Source organism: Polyodon spathula, chromosome 26 (assembly GCF_017654505.1).
Source record: "Polyodon spathula isolate WHYD16114869_AA chromosome 26, ASM1765450v1, whole genome shotgun sequence".
Taxonomy (NCBI): Eukaryota; Metazoa; Chordata; class Actinopteri; order Acipenseriformes; family Polyodontidae; genus Polyodon; species Polyodon spathula.
The window spans coordinates 14,740,931-14,764,725 of NC_054559.1; the positions used below are offsets into that span (position 1 = coordinate 14,740,931).

The 23,795-nt window shown below is 44.5% G+C and overlaps 1 protein-coding gene across 1 annotated transcript; it reads left to right on the top strand.

The window, feature by feature from the left end:
• Positions 1–1,306: 1,306 nt before the first annotated feature.
• LOC121300572 (lethal(2) giant larvae protein homolog 1-like) lies at positions 1,307–23,133 on the top strand (the record flags this gene model as incomplete). Its single annotated transcript, XM_041229155.1, has 21 exons — positions 1,307–1,402; positions 1,901–2,031; positions 2,813–2,971; positions 7,194–7,356; positions 7,515–7,650; positions 7,885–7,939; positions 8,138–8,292; positions 8,633–8,850; positions 8,976–9,043; positions 9,979–10,132; positions 11,315–11,419; positions 11,547–11,839; positions 11,924–12,077; positions 12,307–12,460; positions 13,801–14,084; positions 14,316–14,580; positions 14,746–14,860; positions 16,535–16,611; positions 18,518–18,641; positions 20,149–20,228; positions 22,949–23,133. Coding segments are annotated over 20 exons (2,985 nt in total), but the record flags the coding sequence as incomplete, so codon positions are not given.
• Positions 23,134–23,795: the final 662 nt, after the last annotated feature.

Below are 23,795 nucleotides of genomic sequence, written 5' to 3' on the forward strand. Positions count from 1 at the left end.
TTCTCCCTTTCTAATATCCTAGTAGAAGCTTTCTTTTTTCTCCATGACAACTCTTCTGACCTTTTGCAGATTGTTTTGTCCTTTTATCGTGCTTATCAAGGTTAAGGCCTACCCGGGCTGAGCAAGAAAATCACTTAGTGGTGAGTGAGCTGGTATTATACAGCAGGATTAAAATGTATTTGGATTGTGGGAATGTGGACTGACCTAATGAAATCTATACAAGAAAAAGGGATTATTTTACATGGTCCGAGGCGTGCAGAACACACACAGACAACCCTGGCTTTCCTGTTTCTGCTTGGCAGCGATTACGTATTGTTTTTCCGAGTAAACATGAGGCCAGCACGGATTTACTTCTGATTCTGCTCCACTGCAGGAAGGCTGTCTTTTTAAAACAAACTCATTTTTATAGGTCTAACACAATTGTTGGGCACTTAAGATGGTAACAGTGCACTGACCCAGAAAGAAAACTTTGTCCTTGGTCTCGGAGCCTCCAAGTAATCTGTCCTGAAGCACAGCTTTCTGTGAAGATGCTCTGATGCTTTCTGATGCGACCACATTCTGCCCAAAGATGCACAGTTCTCCATATTAGAAGATCAAAGTCTTGAGAGGGAGAGTTGTTCCTACTAACAGTGTGCTTAACCAGGATAATGAAACTGTTTGTAATATTACTCACAGGGTCTTCCAATACGCTGTCTGAAAGTAAAAAAAAAAAAAAAAAAAAAAAAAAAGTAAGATGAGAAAAGTAACTTCCCCAGTGCAACCGTCAAATTACAATGGCTAACGTGTCCAAGCACTGAATATTTTTGGTTCCCATGCAACAAATAGCAAGCCTTTTCTTTCTAAGAGTCTGGCAATTTTTTATTTATTTTTTCCCGGGGGGCGGCTGGGGTTAATGGCCAGTGTTCTTTATATTGTTTATATGCTGGCTCAGACAGGCTGAAATATGAAATATGTGATTTATGTATTTATACTGGGTGGTATGTCTTTCTCTAGAGTGCTTGTGGAATTGTTGTTTGTCTGGGTGGGGGTGGAGTGGACAGAATGCAAATCCGCAGACTTTTGAATTGTACGTTTCCTGCCAAGCCGAAACGCAAACCGAATCTGCCAATAATTTTTACAGATATGAATAAGGCCCCCCCCCCCCCCCCCCCCCATGAGGCATTTAAATGAACACACTGGGAGATTAGAAAGCTTGTATGCTGTAACCACTTTGATGGAACTCCCTTTTAGCAGCAGCCTCTGCTGAGTTCCCTGTTCTGCAGTAATTGTGTACGTCTTCAGTGCTTTGAAGTGCGGAGGTCCTTGACTGACAATCCTCAGATATGGAGCCCCTGGTGTGGAGTTCACAGGTTTGCACAAGGAGACTGCCACAGTGACACAGATACACTTTTTACCTGGACAGGTGAGTGTTTGCTTTGGGTTAACAGTGTGGTGTAGTTGGCCAAGACCCCTAACTGCTTCCACTGATGAAAGCTGTTTGCTACCGGCTGTCCATCTCGTACCCCTTTAGTGAAGGCTGCTGGTAAAGATCTCTCAAATACAAAGACACCAGAAATAGCAACAGCTGCTTTTATTTGAAGTAGGCCAAAATAAAATTGCATTCCGGTTCAGTGGCTATAACAAGCAGTTCACAGCGCACTTAAATTTCAGCAGGATTCTGTCAAGATTATTCTTCAATTGAATAACACTAAAACAATGTTTCGCTGGGTGAGGCTTTGATCTCTTGTATTGGCAGGAAGGGTATGTTTTTTTTTCTGCTGTATCCGTGTCAAATGCAAAGCTGTCATGCTTTTAAACCAAGCTTTTTTTTTTTTTTTTTTTTTTTTTTTTTTATTGCATCTCCAATGCAGTGTTGTGGGTATTGATTTTGAATGCATTTCATGTATTTGTTGCATTCCAGGGGCGCCTCCTGTCCTTGCTAGATGACAATACCCTCCACTTGTGGGAGATCAATCTACGGGAAGGCTGCTCCTACCTGGAAGAGATCCGTAGCTTCACCCTTCCGGGAAGAGCCAGCTTCGAGAGTGCCAAGTACGTTCTCCTCCCCCCACCCCCCGTAGTGTCAGGCAGGGTTCTCCAGTTTCAGTACGCCTGTACAGCTGGCTTGGTTAGATGCCACTTGCTTTGGTCTGAATGCTTTATCCAGGAGTCCTTAGTGTCAAAAGGTCAATAAGAAAATGTCAGCAATGAAAAGACTGGAGTTCCACACTGGTTCTTACTAAATCAGTTGCATATTGGAGCCTAAAATAGTTCTGCACAGGCCTCAAACTAACATGTAGCATGGCGACCTAGTGGTTGAGGTCAATTCCCATTTTAAAATCAATTCAAATTAATTTTACAACATAGGCTTTTTTGAGCAAGCATGTATACAACTTGTCTACAACAATAGATTGTAGTGTGTTTTGACAAGTTGTATACATGCTTGCTCAATAAAGCCTATGTTGTGAAAGGAACTGGAATTGATTTTAAAAAGGAATGGACCCCAGCCCTGCTTTCTGGTCTCTGGAATACCCTGGCTAAACACAAAGCAGTACCCACGTGAGACTGCTGCCAGTGTGTGTTTTAGACCCACTGATTTATTGCGGGTGCAGAACTGGGAAGACGAGAGTAAAAATGATAAGACGGAAACTTGATATATTAAAGTAGGCCAGAATTGTGTGTCGATAATGAAGTTTAATTTTCTCTGACAACACAGCCAGAAGCTTGATTAGCACACCATGACTCGTGCCATTTTGTTCCCCCTGCATGATGGATAGGGACTGATAGAAGTAGGATGTAGTTGGGATTCTCATGCCTGTGCTGTGCTTGGCAGTGCCCCGACCAGTGTTGCCCGCGTGACGGTGATCCTGCTGTGGACCAGCTACGACATGGCCTGCCTTGGCACTGAGGGAGGAGGGGTTCACTTTGTGGATCTACCCAGCCTGAAGCTGGCAGACAGCAAACCGCTCTTCCAGGATGAGATCATGCAGAGGTAAGACCCCAGTGTCTCCTTTTCTTTCTCTTTTTTTCTCCTTTTTTTTTCCTTTTCCCTCTCATCAGCATCTGAGGAAATGTGTGTCTACTAGACACATTTTATCACCATCTTCCATTCAAGTCATTTAGGGGGGTGTAATTGACGTCCCACCCTACCATGCAAGATCTGCATTGAAATAGTTGCTGAGAGTTTTAAAAAAAAAAATATATATATATATATAAAAAAATAAAAATTTCTGCCTTAATGTGGTAGAAGCCCCCCCCCAATCTAGTTTTAAATGAGGTTCAGATAAAAGCAGTCCAATTCTCAGATGTAATTTACTGAATATGACTCCATTAAATCGTGTTCAGAGGACTTTTCCCCTCTGCTGTGGTTTGATTCATGTGTCTGTGTCCCGGCTGCCTGGCTCGGTGGGGTCTTGCCCAGATCACTGCTCCCAGCTGCTTTCCAAAGAGGGGTGAAAATAAATCCAGCGAGCCCCCCTGCGGCTGTAGCACTGGGAGATCGTATCCAAAGCACCTCGACATTAATCTGTAATTGTTTCAGCCAGCTCTGCGTACTTGAGAGGAAGTACAAAGTCATGGATGTACAAAAGGTTTAATTGAAGAACAGAATGCGTGTTAGGTAATGTAATGCTGTGGTTTGCAAAGCGTAGTCGAGGAGGTGGGGTAAGAAGTACTGCTGCTCAACATTGCATATGGAACACCGGGCCTCGCTGTTAGATTGAAGTAGGGTATAAAAAAGGTAATGCCTTCCGCAAACTGGTTCATAGCTTTAAACCGAGTGAGAGCTGCAGTAAAACACGTGGACAAGAGCTTGACACGATTTCAAATATATTTATTTAACCAGGATTGACCTCTTGAGATTTAATTTTACAAGGGGGTCCTGGTAAAACAAAGTACTGTAGTAGCCAAAACACTGTTATAAAAACACAAATCCAAGAATATACAGGTTTGTACACGAGACAAATATAACGTTCCTTCAACACTACGACTGTTGATTTGACCTGCTTGCATGAGTTTGATTTGTGTATTGGTGACTTGATTTTTCCTGTAGTTATGATAAACAGCTCGGTGCCACATGCAGTGTATCAAAGTTCAGAGGTGGGGCTGTAGCTGTTTGAATATAAAAGTCAGGGTAGACTCAAAAGCTGATCCAAATTTATAACAGCAGACTTGAGTCTAACCCTTTCCCTGCTGTTCCAGAGCTTTTGATTTCTGTTCTTATCAGGAATTGAAAATTGCCCCAGTAGATGTGTAGTGGAAACCCAAGTTGCTAAAAAGACTGTGCGATATGAAAGTCCAGTGTGTGAGCGTGAAGCCGCTGAATCAACCTGCCGTGCTGGAGGGGAGCTCAGACAAGGAGGAAGCTAATTGAAACTGGAACGTCTCCAGCACTGTAGAGTAGAGGAAGCTGCAGCTCGTACAGTGGATTCATCTTGTGTGGTCAGTGTGGGATGCCAAAGGGATAAGGCTGGAATGAACTGCAGGAGAGATGAATATTCTCGTCTCTGTCTTGCTTTAATATTGCGTACTTGGGTACAACATGTCTTTAGATGGTGTCAAAATGATAGAAAGGTGTGCCTGTATCTGTCATTCCTCATCTTGTCTTCTCAGATCACACCAATAAAGTTTAAATGACGTAATGCATTGATGTCATAATTTGATTTATGCTTTCAGACTGGGACTGTAATGTAATCCATATAATGTATATCCACAGCAGTTGAAATCATTGGCACCAATCCCCACTGTGTGGAAAGTTTAGCACGTTCTTTAACTTCCGTTGCAAACTTTTTTATTTCATCGGACAAAACCTTGAGTCGACCAAGTGGGGGAGGACTTTGTGGTCAAGCTATAGCTCATAAAACTTCTCTCCCCATTCTGTGGTCTCCCTCCCTCCCCTTGTTTCAACATTTAATAGAGTTCAAACAGAGTCTCTTATTTATTCTCTTTCAGCCTCTCCTCTTTGTGGCTGGAGGCTGCTGTGCCCCGCTGGCTGCAGTCCCTTTGAAAGCCAGGATGAAACGACCCGATCCCCGTTGTGGGTCAGGTCTCCGGCTGTGGGGGTCCCCCTCGTTCTAGGTGTGGCCCTGTGCCTGAGTTCGGAGCTTTGCCCAGGTCTCCTTTTCATCCCTGCGTGGGTTATCCTTTGTTTTCATAAGACACTTTAACCCTCCTGCCTGTGGCGAGCTGAAAGCTGTTCCGCTTCATTCCACAAGCGTGTGTTTGGATCACGTTTGGTGTGCAGCTGAGCTGCTGCTTTTACTGAAATGTGTTCTGTTACAGAGTGCAGCAGGCAATGTTAACCCTCTGTCATGTAGAACAAGCAGTAAACCTGGTATAATGGCTAGAAACACTTTAATGGGGACTCTTTAAATCGCCAGCTAAATTTCACCCTGGCTGCCTTTTTCCCAGTGACAGCATCGCAGAGCTGTGCTCTTAACTGCTAGTTTGCTTGACTGTGAAAGCACCCCAGCCTCTAATTGAGCCCCAGTTAATTACTAGGTGCCACACCAGAGCTCTTCCTGAACAAACATCTTTTGCAAAGACCTGTCGCTGAATAGTTATTATTTCCCAGTAATTTCCTCTGAAGAGGACGGCTCCCTCACGGTGTAATAGAAGGGCACACTTAGGCAAGTATACGTTGGTAGAAATGTGCCTGACGGATGACAGACCTCGACCCACTCCCGCCCCCCACCGGCCTGTAAAGAACTAGCTGTCCTGGTCAAGCCAGTCCCTGCTTGGTAGTTCTTAAAGGAATTGTGTAAAAGCTTTTCTTTTGTTTTAAAATACACATTACTGAATTGATTTATTGGAATACCTGCTGATATAAATACTAATAGGCAATTATTAAGCGTATCACAGCACCCCTTCTGTATAAGCAACACTATAGGAAGAGGAATCTTCCAGAACTCTTACTACTGTATTCTAATAAAGAAGAAAAGTAATGTTTCCGTCAAGGTCCTGCGCTGGTTTGGAACCCTCCTGACTTTGTGTTCAGAAGCGAGGTGACTTCCCACTCGACTGGGCAACTCCTCTGCAGTGTTTTGGGAACACACTGGCGGTGGGGTTATTCTGAACTGGCATGCGCAGCTCTTGCTAACCCAGACCATCGTAAAAATCACAGGGCAGACAGAGATGGTTTTAATATCTGTAGTGCTGCTTGCTGTAGCTTGAAGAGTGTGGGATGAGGGTTAGGGCAAGGACTGAAAGGGCATTGACTGATGCCTACTGATCGAACTGCTCCATAGAGCCTGTACGATTTAGTATTGGGGAACCATCTGTAAAGCCTAGAGCAATCTGTTGTATAAGCAAAGATTTATCATGGTTCGGAAAGGGTTGGATGAGGACGTTCCTGTAATTAAAACGAGGAAATTGAGCAACAGCTGATTGGTATTTTTTTTCTGTTCCACTGCCTGTTTAACCCACTGTGTTGCAGTTCTGATTCTCTCCTACACTGTGTAGCTCATCACAGCACATTCTCTGTGATGGGTGTAGATTGAGCCCTGGCAAGCTGTCACATCACCAGATGAGACCAGAACAGAACCTGGCAGCACTCGGGAATGAACATGTGGTCCTTCCTCCTTGCTTGTCCATTGTGTTTTTCTACAGTGTTCTTGCTATATCGGCATTTTCTCGAGGGCTCTGCAGTTATGTACAGTACATCTTCATGTTGGTTGGTTGTGTGCAAGCTGTAGGCTTTCTGTCATAGACGTTCAGTTCTTGATAACTGTTGTCTCGTTTCAGGGCTAGGCAGGCAGCCGAGTACACATTCCAGGCTTGCATCTGGCCAGGATGTGATCTTGCATCACCCCAATACAAATTCAGCTACATTGGCCTAGATGCACGGTGCTTTAACGTGTCAAAACAAAGATTTAAGGCGATATTGAGAGTGGATGGTGGCTGTTGGTTGGTTAGTTGATTTGATTACTTGCTAAATTGATTATTAGTTTTGGATGCCTTTCGTTAACGTGAAAAGTAGTACAATAATTCTTAATTGTATATCTTAACGCAATATGGCAGAAATCTAAAATTCATCTTGCAGTACAACCTTGAATTCCTTTTTGTTAAAGATACCACTTTTATTAAATACACAAGTTTTGTACAAGATTTAAGTTACATTTTAGAACCAAAAACATATAAACTGCGATCATGGACACTAAAACTACATTTGCTGAATATGAGCTGACCTTTGACCCGGCATGGTTGTGTGTTTCCAGTGTTCCAGAGGAGTACAAGTGCGGGAAGGCCCTGGGGCCTGTCGAGTCACTGCAGGAACACCCCCAGTGCCCAAACAAGGTCCTGATTGGTTACAGCAGAGGCCTGGTGGTTCTGTGGGATCAGAGCACCAGAGAGGTGGACAATCTCTTCTTGGGGAACCTGGTATGTGGGCTTCTCCACATTTTTCAATTTTATTTCTTAGTTATAAATTCAAATCTGTAACCTGTACCAACATTTCCAAATGTGCCCTATACTGTATGTATCTGACATTGAGTCTGCTTTGTTTAACCCTGTGTGTGTGACTTGCTTTGGTCCTGCAGCAGCTGGAAAGCCTGGGTTGGGAGCGGAGTGGCAAGACATTTGTGAGCTCTCACAGTGACGGAGGGTACATGGTGTGGGCTGTGACCAGCAGCAATCCCAGAGCCCAGCAGCCAGTGACCTCCACCATACCATACGGTGAGCAGGAACACTTCCACTGCAGCATATTGTTTGTGGAGCCACGATGAATAACACATGTGATGCAGGTCATTTTCTATTAAGAGTTTTAGAGCGTTTTTCAAATAGATTTGGAGTTCTTCTAAAGGTTACACGTGGTCGGTCCTAGAGTGATGCAAGCTTCTGGCTGCCTGGTGGGAGAGCTCCACTGTTTTAAGGTTAGCATTAAATCCTTATTCTCGTCTTCCTTCTCAGGTCCCTTTCCATGTAAGGCCATTAACAAAATCCAGTGGAGGACTTCAGAATCAGGGTGTGTATAAATTAGTTTACTTTGGTATAGGGGGTGTTCTTGGCACAGAAATACCTGTGTGTGTGCCTTTCTTTTTTTAAACAGTAATTCCACCACCCACATTTTACACACTGGTCTGTAAAAACTTAGCTATTTGAAGTTTTGATTATGAGTTATCAGGTCTTCTCTTCTCCACTGAATCCTCTTGTGCTTCCCCAGGAGCCCCCTGGTCCTCTTCAGCGGTGGCATGCCCCGAGCCAGCTACGGGGATCGGCACTGCGTCACTGTCCTGCAGGACAAGACCCAGGTGACTCTGGACTTCACATCCCGGGTCATCGACTTCTTCACAATCCACTGCACAGAGAGTGAGAAGGGTGAGTGGGAGCACTCTGGACCCTGTCTCAAATCATGCTCTGTGTGTGGAGTGGTTGAACGTTGGTCAGATAACAAGGAGTGCACATGAGGCTTGGTGTCTTGTAGGACTTGGTACTTTTTAGCACGTGTATTGCAGATTGCCTGGCTCACAATCAGTTTTTATCCATTTGAAAAATGTCAAGAAATGTTACTTTAAAAATGTTAGTGAATGTGGCGTATCAAATGAATGTCTAATCGGTTTTCATCTATGCAAGGACAAATCCTGAGTGCTTGTATAATGGACCAAGGTCTTTACTCTTTCAAACCGGTTGTCTTGTTTTTGATTTTCCTTTCGTTTAGAGTACGATGACCCCACCGCTCTGGTCGTCCTTCTGGAAGAAGAGCTGGTGGTGATAGACCTCCAGACTACAGGGTGGCCCACCATCCCCTCTCCGTACCTCGCCCCCCTGCACTCTTCTGCAATCACCTGCTCCTACCACATCTCCAACGTGCCCGCCAAGCTGTGGGAAAGGATCGTGGGTGCTGGGCAACAGCAGAACCCTCTGCAGACGCATGTTGTAAGGGCACTGGGGGAGGGGAGGCGGGGGTCGGGGGCAACCTGTACATTGACCTGGGGTACAGCCAGCGGCATCAGCAGATTAAGGCTGTGTGAACTCTAACACACTTTCTATATTTGTTGTAGAAGTGGCCAATCAATGGAGGGAAGAGTTTATCTCCAGAACCAAGTCAGAAGGGCCTGCTGTTAACAGGGTAAGAAACTTTATATATTTGTATATTACTTTTAAGGCACAGTGTGTCTCTAGAGGACTTTACAAACATCTGTTACAGCTACTAATGTAGTACAACTGAAGTACAGAAAAAAAAAAATTTCAGCTAGTATTTTATTTTTACATTTATTGCTGCAGGTATTGATAAGAGCAAACACTGATTTAGTTGAAAAGCAGTCTCCCCGTGTGTGTCTACTCTGGTTTCTACGGATCACCGCCTTTGTTCTCGCATGTCAATGTTTGGCGATCCTCTAGCTCTGTCAAGTTCAACACAGAAAGCAGGATTTGTCAGGGGGGATGTTTAACTGGCTCATGTCTTTCTAAAACATCTTGGTGTTAAACTCCCCTCAGACATCTTGAATTGCACTTTAAGCTTGGTGGTATGTCAGTTTGTCTTTTGACTGTAGACGTGGCATGCACTTGGCTTCATCGCTTTGAAGATGATGTTTTGTATCCCTTTTGAAGTACCAGTTAGAGTTGGAGGCCAGGCACAAATGTCAGTCTTTTAATCACAATACCTCAATCTTAATCGCAGTACAAATGAACCGGGCCCTATGGGACAGTGGATTCTCAATTAACCCTTTCAGTCTAGCTTGGTGCTGTATGTTAACACATGCCATCGGAAATCCTGCTGGAATCACACGGGACACCTAGGTCCTAGTCTGAGATTGTGTAGAAATGTTTTTTATGGGTGGATGGATGGAAATTTCCTTTGTAAATTATGTACATTTAATTGACAATTCAGGACTGAAAGGGTTAAGGGTGTAAGGTAGCCAGTTTGCACCCAGCCTCCCCAAGTTGGATGGATTGCCTCAGAGGGAAAGTCAAGGTTTGCTGTTTTGTGAAGGACATGAGTGTGGGCTGAGTTGATGCATACAGTATATGGAATACACAGTGCTTTGTCCCCCGTTTCTTTAGCCATGAAGATGGCACGGTTCGATTCTGGGATGCGTCAGGAGTTTCTTTAAAGCCCCTGTACAAACTGAGCACCGCAAACATCTTCCAGACAGACTGCGATCACAATGACAGCCTGACCCAGCAGGGCGAGGACGAGTGGCCCCCCTTCAGGAAGGTAAGAGAAAACACTGAGGGTGCCACTTTAACCCTAGCAAAAGGGTTAGAGGAGAAGAGGATGGCTGTAATCAGGCTGTGCTTTTTAAACAATTTTCTATTTCAGCTGATCACTGTTTTTCTTTTTTGTATATAGTATCTCCTAGTGTTCATTTAAGAAATTCCTAACAAAGACTGCCCCTCCTTCCCCAATTCAGAAACAAAAAAGAAATTAATGGCAGATGAGGGAGCTTGTTCCAGCTCCCCCTCCCCTCCCTACACACACACACACACACACAGGAAATGGGGACCAGAGTTTGGCATGCACTGATCAGCAGCATATGGGGCGAGCGCTGGAATATTTTTCCTATTTGGTATTTAATTAAAAACAGGCCAGCTGCAAAAAAAAAAAAAAAACTTTTTTCTGAGATCTACAGAGGATTAGAAAGACTGTCTCCTTCTGGCATCTCCCCATCCCCACCAGCACTCCTTCAGAAACGCCAAGAGCGGGCTCCTTTAGATAGCTGCTTTTGTATGGGTGCTTTGCACAGCTGCACAGAGCTGTAACTAAGGTACAGAACACAAAGGAAGGAAGTGCACCCTTCAGTAGATTTGCCTTGGCATGGTCTCAATCTCCCAGTGATTGCATATAAAATGATTTAACTAAGGGGCAACTGTTACAACAATGTATTGTGCTGTAAGTGGGCTGAAGGGAGATGGCTCCTGTGTGAGCTGAGATTTGCCTGATTTCTTTAACTTTTAAATACTGGGTTTGAGTCACACTTGCAGGTTAAAAGCTATTGGGTTTGGGAAGCAATGTATTTACAGTAATTACCTGCAATTTCCTCTTCAGTAATAAAGTAAAAGCTCATGTCCAGCAGCTGGCAGCGAGTTTGATGAAGGACTGGACTGTGATTGGTTGTCTCGGGACAGTAGACTGCTTGGATTATAATCAGAGTTGATGCAAAAAAAGAACCCCCCCCCCCCCCCACAGTGAATATGTGAGCAGAAAAGTTTTCCAAAATGTTGCGATGAAAGGAAAACTCTACGTAGTTACAGGATCTAGACCACACATGGAGCACTATAGCAAAGCTGGAAGAGTGATTGGGTCCTTGGGCTGTGTTGGGACTGGGCTGTCTGGTGTCGCTCAGCACCAGCTCGCTGTGTGGCAATCCTGTGCATTTAGTCATCTCTGTGTTTCCAGGTTGGCTGCTTCGACCCCTACAGTGATGACCCCAGGCTGGGGATTCAGAAGATCGCTCTGTGTAAATACAGTGGCAAACTGGTGGTGGCTGGGACTGCAGGACAGGTAATCTGGACAAGTAGCTACAGTAGATGTACATTTTAAGTGTGAACTAAGACCATCCAAGCTTAAATAAGTAACCCTTTTTAAACCTTCAGTAATGCTGTGGGACTCATGAATGTGCTCATCCCAGGTTCTGGTGATGGACCCCAATGATGAGAAGTCAGATCACATGATCAACATGGCTGTGATGGACCTGCTTCAGGATCGAGAAGGTTTCACCTGGAAAGGTCACGACCGGCTCACCCCCAACAACGGACCAATCTGCTTCCAGCCAGGGTTCCAACCCAGCATCCTGGTGCAGTGCATGCCCCCTGCCGCAGTCACCGCGGTAACGCTGCACCCAGAGTGGAACCTCATTGCCTTCGGGACCAGCCATGGCTTCGGCCTCTTCGACTACCACCGGCGCAACCCCGTCCTGGCCAGGTAACAACACCCACGAGAGCTGGGGGACTGGGCTGTGCAGGGACTACTTCAGTATTTTTAATCCCCGATTTTGACCCCTTCCAGGTGTACATTGCATCCCAATGACTCTCTGGCCATGGAAGGCCCCTTGTCACGGGTCAAATCTCTAAAGAAATCCCTGCGGCAGTCCTTCAGGAGAATCCGCAAGAGCAGAGTGTCCGGGAAGAAACGACCTGTCGTGAACAGCCCTGCGAGCAAGGTAGAGGAGACGCTGACATCCTCCTAACTCGCCTTTTGTCATTTTATAATTCCTGGTGCTGAGCTCTTTTTACAGCAACTAATTCAACAGTTTTAGTGACATGGAGCGTTCTCTGTCTTAGCTCTGTAAAGTGTCCACATGTGCCCATTGAAACTAGGGAACTCCCTGGCTCCTCCCCTCTCTCCCTCCCTGGCTCCTCCCCTCTCACCTCTTTGGATTGTTTTCCCAGGTGCAGGAGGCGAACGCCCAGCTGGCTGAGCAGGCAGGACCCCATGACGTGGAGGTGGCCCCGGTACAGCGGAGGATAGAGCCTCGCTCGGCAGACGACTCTCTCTCGGGGGTGGTGCGCTGCCTCTGCTTCGCTGACACCTACCTTCGAGACGGTAAGTACTGGCCGACCAGCTAGCCGGGACCTAATAATGAAGCCGCTGGGAGCCTTTTAGAAAGGCAGTTGTCTCTCTTGCATGTCCTGTAATACCCCAGACAGAGCCACAACCAAGCTACACTGGGGGGGTTGATGGATGAGAGAACATTGCTCCCAGATGCGGGACTTTGTTATCCAGGTGTATCCCAGTGAAAGGCCTCCGTGTTCAAAAAGTTTTGTATCTAAATTCTTATTGTTAACCTTAGTTTTAAGCCTTCAGAAATCTTGGTGGTCAGACAGGTCTCGATGGGGAAATGGAATTCTTTGCATGGGCTGCCGTTCAGGTTGGGTGTGCAGTGCCTGGCTCACACATGCTCGTCTAGCACTGGAACGCAGTTCAAGATAATAACTTGCATCTGCAATTGTCGTTTCTCAAGAGACCAACACATTATTGGGGGGGGGGACGGAGACTTAAAATGGACTTTATGAACAATATGTTAGTTATTATGACTTAATTGTTCTGTTTTGGGGTGCTTCCTGAATAAAGTTTATCTGCAGAACTCTATGGGTGTGTGCTGCCCCTGGTGAGTAATTAAATAAACAGCTTGCATTTCTGGCTGCATCTGAGGTTTCATATCCATGTCAAATTGGGGTAACAGCTGCGCAGCCTTCAGCTGCCAACAATCATTACACCTTGTTCAATTTAGCAGAAAAACAGAGCAGATCTTCCACATGCTGAAAACATGTTAAAAGCATGCGCTGCTGTGGCACTTTGCAATCAGAGGGAGGTCCTGCGTATTTTTATGGGGAACTTTGCAGGGTCCATGATCAATCCCCTTCTGTACATCTGAAAAGAAAAGCATGAAGGATTCCAGATCCCAAGTAAAGGACTGCTCTGCAGTAGAAATGCAAGACGAGAGCTGCACCTCCATTAGTCCCCAGTAGCTGCTTTAAATAAATAAATAAATAGGTTGGTTGCTGTAACCCAACTTGCCAGTCATTAGGAGTTTCTGGTGTGCATAGGTGGCGCTTATATTGTACATTTTAGAATTTTTCATACCATAGTATCTCAAAGCACTTTTAAATGACGATTTAAGACAAAGAAGTATACAATATCAAGTAGTAACAATGCTATCAATAAATAATGATAAAAAAACTTAACAGTAGAAAAACTCAGTATAGAATAGCAAATAAAATGGATAAATAAAATATTTGCCTTTTTAATCTTGTCTTAAATTTTTACGAAACAGTTTTTCACGAAATCTGTAATAGCAGATTGGTTCCAGTGTACTGTAATAAACTAAGGAGAGGCTATTGGCACCTGTAGGCTTGCTGCTGAATCCCCCTCTCTCTGTACAGGGTCGCATCACGGACCCACCATGTGGGCTGGCACTAACTCGGGCTCTGTGTTCGCCTACGCGCTGGAGGTGCCCTCGCTGGAGAAGTTCTCGGAGCAGTGTGTGGAGGCTGTGCTGGGCAAGGAGATCCAGCTGATGCACCGGGCGCCTGTGGTGTCGATTGCCGTGCTGGACGGCCGGGGGAACCCTCTCCCCGAACCCTACGAGGTGTCCCGGGACCTGGCCAAGGCGCCGGACATGCAGGGCAGCCACTCGGTGCTCATCGCCTCCGAGGAGCAGTTCAAGGTGAGCTCGCAGACTCAGCCACTTACAAGAGAGACTAACACGCTGCTGTTGGGAACCAGTTCAACAATCACTAGGTGGTTTTGCAAATGCATTTACTCTTGTGTTATTGTTTATTTTTTGAAGGATAAATGTTTTTTATAAAACTGGAACTGTGAAATCCTTTTTTTTTTTTTTAAATAATAAAAAATAGCCCTCCTCCTCCTCCCCCCCCCCCCCTCCCCCCTCCCCCAGGTGTTCACTCTTCCCAAGGTCAGTGCCAAGACCAAGTTCAAGCTGACGGCTCACGAGGGCTGCCGCGTGCGGAAGGTGGCCCTGGTTCACTTCACCAGCGTCTCCTCGGAGGACTACAGCGAGAACTGCCTGGTGTGCCTGACCAACCTGGGAGACATCCATGTGTTCAGCGTGCCCGGGCTGAGGCCGCAGATGCGTTACGACTGCGTCCGCAAAGAGGACATCAGCGGCATCGCCTCCTGCGTGTTCACCAAGGCAGGCCAAGGTGAGGGAGTTACTGTGAACACTGGGATTGCACCCCTGTCAGCTTAAACCAGGTTAACTCTTTACAGCAGACCTGGGGTCAATTCAAATCAAATTTTAGAATTCATTGCAATGGCTCGTCTCATCAAGGCTCAACACTACTACCTTCTTTCCTTTTCTTGTTCAGGTTTCTACTTGATATCCCCCTCTGAGTTTGAGCGCTTCTCCCTCTCGGCCCGCGTCATCACAGAGCCACTGTGCACAGTGGAGATCAACCGGCCTCGCGACTCCACAGCTCTCAGGTAAAGAGAGGCTTTCTAAGCCCAGGAGTGTAGCCCAAGGCTGTACTCTGGAATATGCACATTGTGCTGCAGGTGACAAGTTGCTGCTGTTTCCTGGGAATGGTAATAGAGTTAATAGCTTTGCACTTGTACAATGTTTGATTGTTTGGAGAGCAGCTGGAGATTTCGTTCCTCACTGCGCAATCAAAAGCGAACGTTACAAGCTCACTGCTGACGGTTGCTATTCAAATTGCATCCTGAAGCCTTCAACCCTTCAGCTACTTTATTACGAAGAAGCTGCCGGGGAGCTGTCTGACTCTGCTAACAGGCTCATTGAGGTGAAAGTGTCACTCTAATGGACTGGAAAGACTAGACCATGTCAAGCAGACGAATGATAACGGAACCAAAGTGCAGTACGATGGGTATCCATGTGCAGGAGAGGTTATAACTTCAATCTACCTCCGTGGGGTTGCCAGTGAGAGTTTGAATTGGTGGTTGGTGCCACCTGAAGGACAGGTGTGTGTGTGTGTGTGTGTGTGTGTGTGTGTGTGTGTGTGTGTGTGTGTGTGTGTGTGTGTGTGTGTGTGTGTGTGTGTGTGTGTGTGTGTGTGTGTGTGTGTGTGTGTGTGTGTGTGTGTGTGTGTGTGTGTGTGTGTGTGTGTGTGTGTGTGTGTGTGTGTGTGTGTGTGTGTGTGTGTGTGTGTGTGTGTGTGTGTGTGTGTGGTTAGTAGTTTACATCCTATTTTATTAATGCATGTACACATAGTTAATAAATCCCCCCCCCCCCCCCCCCCCCCCCCCCCCCCCCCAATCCCCCCCCCCCCCCCACCCCCCCCCCCCTTTTCCCCCCCCCCCCCCCCCCCACCACCGACCCCCCCCCCCCCCCCCCCCCCGTCAGAGCCTTCCCTTTTTATGCTGTATCCACGGCCCATTTATGGCTTTTTATGCTGCTGTGGGGATTCAGGACTACAGTGATTGATTAATTAAAAAGCACAAAAAAGGAAATGTTTTAAAATCTTAAAAAAAAAAAAAAAAAAAAGCCCTTTGACTACTGCTTGGTATGCATCTCTGGAAGACGCTTCAATTGGTAATATTTATCCAGGCTGCTCCTGTGCAGATGAGCCGGTTTCAGTATTCGGTGCATTCCACAGACCTGAGCCGAGCAACCGAGAAAGCTGAAATCAATGCGCTATCGAACAGCTGTATGTACAGAGCCCTGGTGTCTGCTCTCTGAGCACAGGGCTGCCTGGATACAGGAGGGAATTTTCAAATATTTAAACACTCCGCACTCTTACTGGGTCAAGCACCGTTTTTTTCAAAACTCTGGTAATTTGAAGAAAGCTCAACGGACCAAATATATTTGCAAGAAATGGCAGGGATGTGTCTCCTTCTCCTTACATGTGTACGGTTGGGATTAGGACATTTTTTTTTAGAATGTTTGGAGATGCCTGTTGACAGGAGTTCATTTGTGCGGGATCGCACTGGATCCCAGATCTAGTACCTTTGTTTTGTTGCAAAAAAAGAACTCTGCATTGTGTACAGTGCAAAAAATGCTTTTGTGTGATCACACTTAGATTTTTAGTTCTAGAGAGAGGGTTTATATACGTGCAGTACCAGTTTAGTGTTGCCAGCAGTGTTGAAGATTCTCGTTTGCTCATGTACTTGTTTTCTCTCTCTTTATTTTATTTATTTTAGTGACACGAGCGGATCACTGCAGGCCAATGGAACTCACAAAATGCAGAGTGAAAGCAGCTCCTTGGAAGCAGCAGAAGGTAAGAGCTTGTGTTGCAGTTCGATTTTTATTCTCTGCATCTTCTGGGACCACGAGGGGGATAAAAGGCTTAACTTGTAGAATTTAAAGTTTGATTGAAATGATTTGACTTTGAGGCTCTTGTATGGTAATGCATGTATGAAATGTCTTGTTTGTACATCCAATGAGGGCAGATTGCATTCCAGGTTATTGTCAGCAGAGATACTGCCCTCCTTCTCTGTTAAATTCTATTGTGCTGAATGTCTTCAGAACCCTTTCGTCTGATCGGTGAATCGATGTAAGCGATTTAGTCGCACAGAGGGTAGGCTTCGAAAGTCACATGCCTATCACTGGGCCAAAAGCTGAGGGAACACGAAGCCACCTTGTGCCTTAGAACTAGGTTTCAGGCCACTGCATGGCACATCAGTGGAGGCTTTGGGTTTGATACAGCAATGTTTCCTCAAACTAGGTCTCCCAGTCTCTTGGAACCAGGTTTCAAGCCACTGTTCCTGAAAAGTGAATTGGTGTTCCCTCAGCTGAAGACTCCACTTCCCCAACTCGTCTTCATGCCCTTCCCGGCTCCTGAAGGCTGGCCTTGCCCTGCCTCCCGCTGTGAGACGGTGTACTCGCTTGAGTCTCATCACAGCAGTAGATGGCTTTGTTGGCTCAGAAGCGATTCTTTTGATTAAAACTTCCATCTGTCTGAGGCGCTGCCACCCTCTCGATCGTGTTTTTTATTTTTTTTCCACCTGGATTTAATCAGCCTGCATCCTCTCTCACGCGCTGTGTTTTAATTAGGAGATATAAATCACCCTGGGGTGCCTCAGTAACTCAAACGGCTACAAAGCAGTATCCATAGCAACCCTGTCGGTAATTCACGAGAACAGAGATTTTATTAAACAAACAAAATACATTACATGGACTGGGGGGGTGGGGGTGCAAGTATGTTTAAATCTAATTTTATAATTTCTGCATGTCTAACTGATTGCATCACATCCAAAGGGAAAATCTAATTATTTGGAAGGAGTTGCAGTGTAGATCTGCTTGCTCCCACATTACTGATGGCTCTGTGCTTGCAGGGAGAAGGGCGGTGAGGAAGGTAATGGGGAAACACCCTTCAAACAGACTGCAGTGTGTGTCTATAGTCCTCTCTGTCCAAATTGGCTATTCTAAAATATATATATATAGATATATATATATATATATATATATATATATATATATATATATATATATATATATATATATATATATATATATATATATATATATTTCATGCATAAAAGGGATAAACAATGGCATTAAAGTGGCAATGTGTTTTTTTTATTTTTTTTATAATTTTGTATTTAAATACACTGTATGCAGCTTGCATGTGAGTGTGCGGCTCAGTGTCCCTTAAGTGAGCAATACAAGTCAGTGTACAGTTCATCTGCGCCACTTCCTTTTCTACTGTTTAATTGTTAAAGAAAGGAAGGTTGCATTTCCTTTGTGCTGAATGCTTTCCTGGTGTATGTGTGAGCACAGCCTGATCGGGTGGGGTGTAGGGGGGGGGGGGGGGGGGGTGAGAGATGGGCCTTTTGAAAAGGGCAACAGGTGCAGGTTAACTCGTAAAGAACCAAAGCGCTCTGCAGTGTGCTGAGACATGGGAAGGTCGCGTTCTCTGGCGAGGTTTGCCCTGTCCTCTCGTAGCGCTGTTCACTGTCATTGCAGCATGACTCTGACACGACTGTGGTCTGCTGTCTGAGCGTTCTTTCTTTTGAACTCCTATTTTTTGAAAGGAGAAACAAATCATGTTACAAAATGAGAAACCAGTGGTTTTAATTCTGTAAAATGAACAGATGTTTTTCTTGCTGTGCTTTTTTAAGCTTGTGTATTGAAGGACTTGCATGCCTATTTTTTTTGCCCATCCTTCCTGTCTCTCCACACAGGGGTTTTTGAAGAGATCCAGGCTGCACTGTCCTCGCCGGCTCTCGACTCTCCCAACAGCAGTGCTGACATCACCCTCGACTCCACGGCAGACATCACAGTGGAGGACGTCAAAGACTTCCTAGTGTGAGGAACTCGATGCTGCTTTTAAACCACAGCTCCTGTATGCTTTTGTGAGTTCAGGGATGGAAATAAGACTCCTGTTGCACAGCAGCTTCACCCATTCCGGGTTTTGCTTGGTCACTATGTATAGGGAACAGGTTCAGGTGTCTCACCTCGTAACCAAGCCAGGAGTGGGTCAAACTGCTATGCAGCGGGAGTGTTATTTGCATCTCTGGACAGGAGAGCAATTAACTTGATAGGAGCTGTGAGGGGAAATTTCAAGCAAAAGTTATCCGCTTTTCACCCTCATTTCCTGTTTTGGTAGATGCATTTGAAAGATGCATGAGGGGGAGGGGGGAGAGAGGAATGGGCCTGGGAGGCCAGAGACTGGTCTCCTCTCGCTGATTTCATTACGCGGATGAAGACATGTTTTAGTGTGGTGTTGGGTTTTTTTTTTTTGGCCTCCTGAGAACTGAAAGCAATTTGTTTGAACATGTAAAAAAAAAAAAAAAAAAAAAATGCTTTCCCTCTGAAGTGGTCTGCTCTTTCAACAGGCTTTTTAACTACTAGAAAGTGATTTTAGTTGTATGGCTTAATGCTGTAAAACTAGCATGTGTTCTGTTGTATAGCTGTGTCTTCACTTCAGATCTAGGCAGAAGTGCCAGCCTTATTACACAAGGTGCGACGCCCCATCACCAAAACAGAATTGGAATTGTGTTCCTTATTGTTTCGTGATCCCGCAGGGCTGTTCTGCTCTGTCTCATTGCCTTGTAGGTTCCAGAATGCATGGCAGTTCTCTTTTGATTTACATTCAGCAGCAAAAGAAAGCTTGCTGTTGTCATTAAGATGAAACCTAGGTCAGCAAAGCTGGAACCAGGGAAGAGTAGATAATTTCAGTAGGCCTGTGTTTGTGACAGCCTTTGCACAGAATGTAGCATTTTGGTTTTTGGGGAGGGGGCTCCCTTTCCCATTGTAGGATGACTGCTAATGAAGTCTGTCCTCTTCATTATTGCACTGTCAGAGATGTTTCTTACAAGTTTATGCCTTGTGGACCGTGCCGTCCCAATTTTCCAATATTTGAATTCCTAAATGCATTGTTCATCAAACTGTTCATAATCTGCTCTTGCTTGTGCTGTTACAAGTTTGCTGCTGATGTGATCCAAACTGTCAGAAGAAAGCTAGAGGCTTTGTATTCTCCTTCACAAAGACACTAGTATATATTTCAAGTGTTCTGAGTAAAATTGAGCAGTTATTTTAAAAGGTTTGTGATGTCAGGTGGAAAGTGTTGACAGCTCTAGTGCTCCCACCCCCTCTCCCCAGCCCAGATCTCTGTCATGAGGGAGAGCAGCCCTAAACCTGTGTGTGTGACTCCGGGACTGAGGAAAGGGTGCGTTTTTGAGAAACAAAACCTGCATCAGCACTTTCTGAAATACTCCCAGTTCGGCTGCTCATGTAACTGCAGCGCACACACGTTTTAAACTTTCTTCCCAGCTGGAGTCAGCAGTGACCAGTTTTTGGCTTCCTTTTTCAGGTCCGCAGAAGAAGCCGAGAAAAACCTGAAGAATATGTCCGAGGAAGAACCCCGATCGCCAGGAATCCTGATAAACTAAGGTGAATTCCAGTCCCGCTTAATTCCATTCAGTGGGGTGAATTATCCATTTACCCTTTTTTATACAGTACCTATCGTTACAAAAATGAACACTGTTGCTGTTTTTAGTACACCTTATCTATAGCAGTCAGTTTTATAAATCCATTGTTTGTTTAGAGGTTATAAGAGCAGGAAACATTTTGAAAGCATGTCGTCAAGTGCATGCTTTTGAGGTTGTGATACTCAATAGCCCTGTGATTTACACAGAAGTATTTTTCATCTCTGCACTGTCTGCTGCCTGTTGGAGAAATCCACCTGGCTTATCGCACTTCTCACCTGCATGATCCAGTCTGGATTTTATCATCCAGGTTCTGTTTATTTACTTGTATATTCAGCACGAAATAGAAATCCGGCATTAATCACCTTCATTACCAGGGTTCTCTTCAATGAACCAATATTTCAGCCCTGTGATGAGGAAGCACAGAGAAGTGTGCGAGAGAGATCAGACAGACCTCTGATTCTCCAGGGAAAGGAGATGCTGGGAGCTCCATGAATGCAGGCATTAAGACTTTTGTTCCAAGTTTGTGTTGTACAGGAAGATGCCCACTGGAGTGGATATTTTTAATGAATTAAGCTCTTGATGAGCGGATTTGGCAGGGAGTGCAAAAAATTTAAATGCAGTTGTCCAGTGAACCTTTACTGATTGGCACCCTCATCCAGGACCAATGCCAGCCTCACCCGGGCGCAGAAATGGTTGTTTGTTTTGGTTTGTGTTTTAGGCTCTTTTCATAGGTGGAGCTGTGTCTGTATAGTTGGAATACAAATCTCTAACATTCCGTAACACAGATTTTGTCTGTCTGCTTAATGTTTTTTGATGTCCTGGTTTTTACGATGCTTAAGAGGGGCAGGAGAACTAGCTGTTATTGAATTAAAGGGACCCTGGGAAAATGTAAGGAACTGGATTACATCAGTAACTGTGCTTTAGGTGCAGAGTAACTTGATTTCAATAAAGGGTTTGGTTTTTGTTTGTGGTGGCAGGGCATTGATCACCCCTCTGGTAACTGTATGTACCCACGCCAGGGGTGTTTCAATGTCCCAGACCCCCTCTTACTCCTCTCTCCTTTCCTTCCTGTTTGTGTTGTAATCGAAGCCTGCAGGTCGACAGTCGACACGAGACACCCTTACCCAAATTCGTTAGCAGGGGGGGGGGGGGGGGAGTTTAATATACAGTGCTTATTTCTCAGTGCTTCTTCCTTAAGATAACTAGCAACAGTCCCCTCCAGAATCACACAACGTTGCATCTGACAGTTTCATTCTGATGTACCATGCTTGTATACATGATGTCATCCGCAGTCATTACCACAGATTTCAACAAAATGGTTTTGGTGCTTTGCTTTCCTTGGAAAATATGTTATTAATACCCTTTATAATATTTGTCTGCATGCAGTAATTGCTGGAAAGGGGTCATACAAGTTTGTGTTTTGTTATTTTAGGGCTAGGGGGACACACATTGTTTGCAACACAGCGTGTTTAATTCAGGCAGCTTTCTGCTCCCATAATGACTGAAAGGTCCCTTGCATTAGCGCTCGCACTGAGATGGTACAGTTCCAGGGGAGGACCATGTCTTGCAGAGAGTACAGTTCATACATGAAGAGCTGTGTGCAGTCTGCAACTGGGTTATCGAAGCTGTCGCTTCCTGGAGACCTTGCAAGTGACCTACTGGAGGCAGTGAAGGGGAAACAAACCTGTCTGTGTTGTGGTGTCCTGTGAGAATGCCTTCCACTTACAGGAGGTTACAGCATACTGAGTGATATGTGCTTTAGAAACTGCAGTACTGTAGTGTAAATTACATTTTCCATTGCATAGGCTGCCTTTTCACATACTGATCTTGCATGACGTGAGCCTAAAGCAAACTCATGTAAAATCTCACCATCCCAGTGATGGAAATAAGACTCCAATTACATAATTGTTTAAGCAGTCCAGGTTAACATGGTGTAACGTGTTTTTTAGCATCATGACGGTAATTCACGCAGTAATCCAGCAATTTGCAGTTAGAAGCTTCTCCGGTGTTTCAAAAAACGTTAATACAACAAATATATATATATATATATATATATATATATATATATATATATATATATATATATATATATATATATATATATATATATATATATATATATATATATATAATGTGTGTGTGTGTGTGTGTGTGTGTGTGTGTATATATATATATATATATATATGTATATATATATATATAGATATATATTATATATATATATCTATATATATATATACATATATATACATATACTTGCCCCCTTGTGGCAGCTTTGCAAATGACAACTATGGCAGTGAAAACCTGTTTTTTTTTTCGACGAACAATTCTTGTCCAGTTGAAAACAAGAATACACAACTTCCTATGTGTTTGTTTTCTTAATAGTTTTGATTGTAAGCATACAAGTAAGAGGGTGATTTTAACCTCAATGTTATAAGAATTTAAGAAGAATTTAAGTATCTGTGATTTAGTCATTGGGTACAATGTGCAGAAAGTACATGGTATGGTGCTTTTGTAATTGCATTTTAAGTGCTTCATGTATTTTGTGTTAATAGTAATTCATGTGCAACAAGCATTTGTAAGTAGAGTCCAAGTCTGTGCACTTGATGCTTTAATTTGATTATGGCATCAAGCCATCGCCACTGTCCTGTCTCATCACAACTGTCCTGTTCCATCTTTCAGGTTGAGAAAGCATGGGGGACGACCTGCAGGCGCACACACCCCCTCTGAAAGACTGTTCTCCTGACTGGCCCAAGAGCTCTTATCCCCAGGGATTCCCGTAAACTATTTGGGCCTGAGCTTAATCTCTGTGCCAAAAGATGGTGGCTGCCATTTTCCAGACCCTATCTTTTTTAAATTTTATTTTTGTACATAAAGCTCCTCTCTCCCTCCCTGCGTTCCTCTCTCTCTCTCTGAAAGGCTCCCACCCCTCATCATCACCAATGTGAACATATGCATTCAGCGGACCTGTCTGATACAAGAGAAGCAGCGTGCTGCTGTGCGTTTTCATTTGGGTTGGGTCCCTTTTCCAATACTAACTGGACACGTGGTGCTTGTAGGAAGATCCCACTCTCTCTTTTTTTTTTTTTTTTTTTTTTGTTTTTAGATCTCACGTTTTGGAGCATGGAGGCTTTCGGGGAATAGGTTCAGTGCTTAATCACTTTAGGTTGAGATTCCCAGTATTGGAAATCTGTGGCTTTTCTTCTTTTTTTTTTTTTTTTTTTCAGCATAAGAGGGACCAGTAAATTTTTTATTTTTTTTGGATAATTCTTGGCATTGCAGTATTACTGGAGGATTTATTTTTTAAATAACTTACTCTATCAAGAGTTAAGCTGAAGTGTTTTTTTTTTTTTTTTTGCTTTTTTGACTCAAACCCCCCCCCCCCCAAAGGTATGTACTACATTTCTTGGCTCCTGGTCTGTGTGTTTGGTATCCAAGTACTGTATAAGGCCTTCTAAAATGAAGTATGAACCAGCATTGTGGCCACACCATCACAGTGGAAAATGGCTGTATACATTGACTGATATTT